At 43.5% G+C, this 6,660-nt stretch overlaps 1 protein-coding gene across 1 annotated transcript; it reads left to right on the plus strand.

The window, feature by feature from the left end:
• The first annotated feature begins 1,947 nt into the window (after nucleotides 1–1,947).
• On the plus strand, nucleotides 1,948–3,932 carry LG07H10orf120 (linkage group 07 C10orf120 homolog). Its single transcript, XM_074338908.1, has 3 exons — nucleotides 1,948–2,147; nucleotides 2,360–2,435; nucleotides 3,258–3,932. The coding sequence occupies exons 1-3, from the start codon at nucleotides 1,948–1,950 to the stop codon at nucleotides 3,930–3,932; spliced, it is 951 nt and encodes a 316-aa protein (XP_074195009.1).
• The last annotated feature ends 2,728 nt before the right edge of the window (nucleotides 3,933–6,660 follow it).

Consider the following 6,660-nt stretch of genomic DNA (forward strand, 5'->3'; position numbering starts at 1 on the left):
CCCGAGGGGCATCAACACACAGATTGTGCACTATTGGAGTCCTCACAGGGGCCAACCAGCTGCCTTTTGCACTTTACTGCACATGTGATTCAACTGGGGAACTTGTTGAAATGTAGATTGTGACTCAGCAGGCCTGGAGCAGGGGCTGAAATTCCGCATTTCCAATATAAGTCAAATATCCAGATTTACATGCACAATAACATCAGAGATACACTGGCCTAGACCTTTGCAGGAGGCTGGTCTACCTACAGCCAATGGTTTTGTAGAAGGAACCAGAATGTTAAAGGACACAGCTTCTCAGGTTAAGGTCTGGATATGATGCAGTGTTAAAAGGAGCAGCTCTCCCATAAACCAAGGGGGCTGTCTATATAGAGAATCTGAGCCTGGAGCAAAGAGATGCTGGTGGGACTTTGGAGGCCACCTTTCATTGGGCAGCAAAATCTACCAGAGGGAGTCAGAGCCCAGGAGGTGACAATAAGGACAGATGTGGCGAGTGGGGGGAGAGTCCCTGACTTGTTGTATATGACATGAGCGTGCACACACACACACACACACACACACTTCTTGATAGTCATTATACAAATAAGTTGGCAAATGTACTTAAGAAAAAGAGATGGAAAATAATTAAACATTAGAGTTAAGACAATGAGGTTAAGTTCAAAAGAAAAAACCCCAAAGCTTTTAGAGAACGATATAGGACAATATCATTATAAATGTATATTTAATATAATATAGGAGATTATCACTCTTACTTCGGGTAGGAAACAATTTTTTAAAAAGACACGAGAAGCACTAACCATCAAGAAAAAAAACTGATAAATTGGAGTGCAGCTGGCATAAAAACACCTTTAAGAAAAAGAGAGAGGCAAGTCAAGAGTCAGAGCAAATATTTGCAACATATTTAACCGGTGAAGGGTTTATCTCAAGAATACATACAGAACTCCTACAATCAATAAGAAAACAAAAACTTATTAGAACAAAATGGACAAAAGTCTTGACTAGAGAATTCACAAAGGGTAATTTCAATGGCCAACAGAAAAGTGCTCAGTCTCATTTGTCACCAAGCTGCATTGACTGACCTTGAACATGTTTTGTTTTATACATGACTGCTGGGTCAAAGGGTAAAGACATTTGTAATTTTTGACATATATTGCTAAATTCCTTTCTGCAGGGGTTGTGCCAATATTCATTCCCACCAGCAACATTCTTGACGCCACCTTTGACCAGGCAGGGAAACTGGATGATTGTTTATTGAGTCAGCAAACTGAGCATCTTCTCTACACCAAGTCCTATGCTAAACAACCACAATGTAAAAAATAAGATGCTGTTGGTGCCTGCTTTTGAGCAGAGGGAGAGACAGACTTATTAGATAACCAAGTCAATGTGTGGCAAAGTACCACAGCACGATACAGGAAGTGCGATGAGAACACAAACAAAGGGATGATTTACTCTGCAAGAAAATCTGCAGAGGAGGCAACAGTTGAGCTGGGCCCTGAAAGACAAGCAAGTTGTCAAGTGGGAGAAAGGTAATTGAGGCCTGTGGGGAGTATAAACGGCAGCTAGAGGCTTATTCCAGGAACCACGGACAGAGTGGCACAGATGGAGCGTGAGAAACTAAGATTGGAGAAGCAAGCGAATACCAGAGAGAGAGACTGGTGTCTGAGCCTTCATCCCGAAAGAGCCAGGCAGTCTTTATAGGCTTGTAAGTAGCAGTGACATGATCAGACCATCACCCAGCCCACTCCAGCAGGCCAGGAGCATGGTGGTGTGTGTCCATTTCACCCCAGGGGATCATCTGACACCTAAACTCAGACCTCACAATAGCCCCCAAGTAAGCCAGTTATGATGTAAGAGGAGTTTGTGACTGTCCCTTGGGTTCCTATGACACTGTCTTAGAAAGATTAACTCCAGGCATTGACACATCCCATCCTAGCCTGTTCCCAGAGTATGATCAGCAAATGGGAGAATGGCTGCCAGAAGATTGAAGAACAGAGGGCTAAAGATCCAAGGGCCCAAGAAAAGAAGACTGCAGAGGGGAAGTCAAATAAGAATGGAATGCCAGTCAGACGATTCAACACAAGCAATTCCTTCCAGGATAAAGACTCCCAGTGCTGCCAAGGGGATCGATGTTCCACTTCACCTTTGGGGTGAGTGTAGCCTGTGTTTCCCCTCCATTCCTTCCCCTCCATCTCAGACCAAGGTCAAGTGGAAAAGCCCACCCCGTAGCTACAGAAACCCAGGTCACAGTGCCCCTAGCCTAATGTAGAATCACCCTTTGTGAGGTTCTCCATTCCCAAAGGGAGAAGTAGGAAGACTTTTCCCAGAGTTCTAATAATACACGTGCCTCTCTGCCTTCCAGGGTATGGACCAACGCCTACCGATCTGACCCGCGCATTGCCCTTGGGAAATACTCGCCCTTGGAGAAAGAGATCCTAGTAAGATCCTATGTCCTGAAGTTGATACACAAGGAGGCCCCATGAAAGGCAGGCAGGCTAGGGACATCCAAAGGTTCCAAAACCTTCAGCAATAAAGACGAAAGTCTCCCAAACAGTGACTCGAGTTGGCTGAGTCTGCTAGTGGCTTCCATGCTTGCATAGCAAACTGCTCTCTTATTTCGAAGTCCCAATTAGGAATACAAGTATAAGTGATGACAAATTTGGGGAGCTGCCATTTCCTGAGCCCCTACCTAGCACTAGTTACTGGCATATATGTTGTCTTCCAGAGACCTCACAGTGGTCCTGTGAGTCAATAAAATTCCTTCATATTTATAGTAGGTAAGAAGGAGAGTCAGGATTTGAACCCTGGGAAACAAATTACCCCAAAATGTAGTGGCTTAACACGACAATCATTAATTCAGCTTATAATTCTGTGGGTCAGCACTTTAAGCTGGGCTCAGCTGGGAGGTTTTCCTGGTCTCAGCTGGGTTCCTCACACGTGTGCTGTCAACTGCAGGTCAGTTAGGTGGCTCTCCTTCTGGGGGTCAACAACTACCAGCTGGGTCAATGGGAGTGACTGGGCCACATGTTTCCTTCCTCCAGCAGGCTAGCCCAGGCGTATTCACAGGGCCACTGAAAGATCGCAGGGAGTAAGAGGAAGTTTCCAGGCTTGTCTGACCCCAAAGATTCACCTTATTTCCCACTACACAAGGGCTCAGACATACTTAGCAATGAAGGGAGAAGGTGCCACTAGCTAATTCTTTCTGTGGTGCCCCTGCTCCTGTCCGGTGGCTATTTTAACAATCCCTGTCCCATTGCCAGCGTCTAGGTGGCGTTCACACTGTAGCATCAAGAAAGTTTCTGACTTACAAGCAAGAGGAAGAACAGAAGATGCTGAAGGAACTACAGTTTCTCTCTTCAGACTACAAACAGGCGATGGAATATAAGAAACAACATTCCTCATCTTGTGCCATCTGTGGGCCCCTAGAAAAAACATGGACGGCCAAGGTGATCATACCCCCAGAGGAGTTCAAAATGCCACGTCGAGAGAGGCTCAACATCAGCGAACACATAGCACGAATGCAGTTTGCTCGAGCCCTGAGAAATAATCAGCTTTTACCTTCCATTGAAAGGTATAGAAGCTCTTCATCTCTGTCCGGCAGGGGCCTGGGCCCAATGGCAGGAGACAAGGCCAGGAAAAAGGAAGATGACAACAATTACTGTGATGGTGCCACGCAAGACAAGAGAGAAAAGGCAGAGAACAAAACCACTAAAAGACAAGAAATAAAAATGAATGTAATTTTCAAGTCAGAAGTACCAAAAAAATGTTTAACATACCATCCCAGTGATCTGAAACCATTCTTCCCCACAAAGAAAGTGGACCGGTCCATCACTGGCTTAACCAACCGAAATCTTTTCCAGTTAGCAGAATTTCCTGAAGACCTAATGCTAATGAACCAGAATTCTATATCACGAGGCATCCACCCAGCGATCTGATGAAGGCCAGCTGCCTGGAAGAACAGGGTGTCTGGAAAGAGTACATGGGAAAACCCGTTTCTCACCATTATTAAAGTTTTATTTATTCCCCATGGTGAACCGAGTGTACTGGTCCTTATTACTTTTGCAGCACTACTCCAGGTGCCTTCCCTCCCCATCTTCTTTTGGGACCTGATTTTCTGGGGGCCTTCAAACGAAGACCTACCTGCTAAGGCTTCCGGGTTTCAGGCAACTCCTGGCTCTCAGCTCCCACCCTCTTTCTCAGGATGCAGTCTCCTCTTTTCCATCTATTCCCATGGGGGCTATATCAGTTACCTATTTCTGTGAGACAAATTACCCCAAAATGTAGTGGTTTAACACAACAATAATTAATTCAGCTTATAATTCTGTGGGTCAGCACTTTAAGCTGGGCTCAGCTGGGAGGTTTTCCTGGTCTCAACTGGGTTCCTCACGTGTGTGCTGTCAACTGCAGTTCAGTTAGGTGGCTCTCCTTCTGGGGGTTGACAACTACCAGCTGGGTCAATGGGAATGACTGGCCCACATATTTCCTTCCTCCAGCAGGCTAGCCCAGGCGTGTTCACAGGGCCACTGAAGGATCCAAGGGAGTAAGTGGAAGTTAGCAGGGCCTCTTGAAGTCAAGACTAGAACGGGTACACCATCACTTTGCCATATTCTGTTGGCCAAAACAAGATACAAGGCCAGTCCAGATGCAAGGGTGGGTAAATGGACCTCATCTCTTGTTGGGAGAAACTGCAAAGTCATACTGTAAAGGGAATGAACATAGGGAGACAGGGACAATTGGGACCTTGGTTGCAGTCAGTCTACCACAGAGACCTTGGAGCTGGGACTGGCCTTTAGCTCAGATGGGGCCCTTCTGACTTCAAATCTTTGAGAAGTCAAACTGCCCTTTTCTTGAAGACCTGCTACCTAAAGCTGGACAGTTTGATATAAACTTTAGAGAAAGCACCACAGTAGCTCATGTTTGAACAATGTTTGCACCTGTTACTGTCTGGGCCACTCAGGAAGTCCACCAGAACACCTGATGGCATTCCCAGAGATATTCAAACTGCAAGCCAGGTGAGTCTGTCAGATTGCCAGTACCTGCCCAGACTCCATCTGAAGACACTTCCAGCCCAACATCTAGATGTCTTCTTCACTGACCATCTGCTGCACTCAAAACTTTAGTTTAAGTTTTGTTCTCACCATTAACCTATGCTTTTGTTTCATAGAAATTTCCAGGAATGGGAGATTGGTTCAGTGGGTTATGGCATAAGTTACTAACTCAGTTTCTGGACTATGAACGTCTTGGGAGAAGTTTCAGATGGAGGAATATGGGGTTCAGGACATGTTACTCTTAAATATGGCACCTTGACGTATTGAATATCTTAATCTTCAAGGAGTTTGGGGAAAATGGCAGAAATAGGAAGTTCACTCTAAACTCTCCTCACCTTGCCCTCCTTCCCTAAAACTGGTCATAAATCTCCCATGTGAAAAAGACCCTCCTTGTACCAGGAGGAAAGAAGACATTCTTATGATCAGAGATGAGGAGTTGGGGGCTGAGAGATCTGTACAAACAAACCTTGTTAGGCTAACGCTTATCTTCCTACTTACTTTTTCACCATTTACCAGCCCTAGCCCAAACCACTTTGTTTTGTCAAATCTTCATAATTTCCTGTTTGTCTAAAAGGTATAAAGATCTTCCTGCTCTGGTAACTTCTTCAGGTCTTCATTCTGTTGTGAAGGCTCCCATGTACATGTAAAAACTCAATAAAATATATATGATTTTCTCCTGTTAATCTGCCTTTATCAGTTTAATTTTTAGGCCTGGATAGGGGTCCTACAATATACGTGCCTGATACTTCCATTTACTGTTTCACCAGAATCTCCAAAAACCAGTCAAAACTGTCTGAAAATATAACCCAATAAATATCAAAGAATAATCAATGCAAAATATAATGCTTGGAAAACACCCATCCTAAACATTTACATGAAATGATTCTTATTGACCTTAAACTTTATTGACCAGTCTTTGAAAAATTAAACCTAGAAACTGTGACACCACTAGAACGATGGCCCACATACTGTCATCCACAGCTACAATTTCATATGGACATTGCAATAAAAGGACATCCATATCAGTTTGAGTAATTTTCGCTCATTTTTGGTACAAACTCAGAATTCTTCATATGAAACAGACCCAGAAAGTTCAAAAGACTTCATTTTCAGTGAAAAAAAAAATCTAAATTTCTGTAGCGATTAAATGATGTTCTAGTTGCATCTCTGTTTTTCTTTTGTATACGGTGGTAATTTTCACCTGAGAGATTAAGCACAAAAGATTTAAAATCCACCAAAGTACTCTAATGCATCAAAGAAGTTCACTCCATTCCAGTGAGGCCACTACTTACCAACTGATAAGCGCTCTTCCTGGTGAGGTGTATAGCTTTCAGCATCTAAGGCAGCCATCATCTATGTAATTTTACTAACAATTGTCACCCCAATAAATTTAAAAAATAAATTAAAAAAAAACACCACTGGTTATAAGGATGCTCAACGATCTCAGTGAGAACCTCAACAAAGAGATAAGAAACATAAAAATGGAGCTAGAAAGCATAAAAAAGGACCAATCATAAACAAAGAATATAATAACTGAAATGAAGACTACATTAGAGGAAATCAACAGTAGATTAGGTGAAGCAGAAGATCAAATCAGGGATTTGGAAAACAAGGT

The sequence above is a fragment of the Rhinolophus sinicus genome, linkage group LG07 (assembly GCF_036562045.2).
Source record: "Rhinolophus sinicus isolate RSC01 linkage group LG07, ASM3656204v1, whole genome shotgun sequence".
NCBI lineage: Eukaryota > Metazoa > Chordata > Mammalia > Chiroptera > Rhinolophidae > Rhinolophus > Rhinolophus sinicus.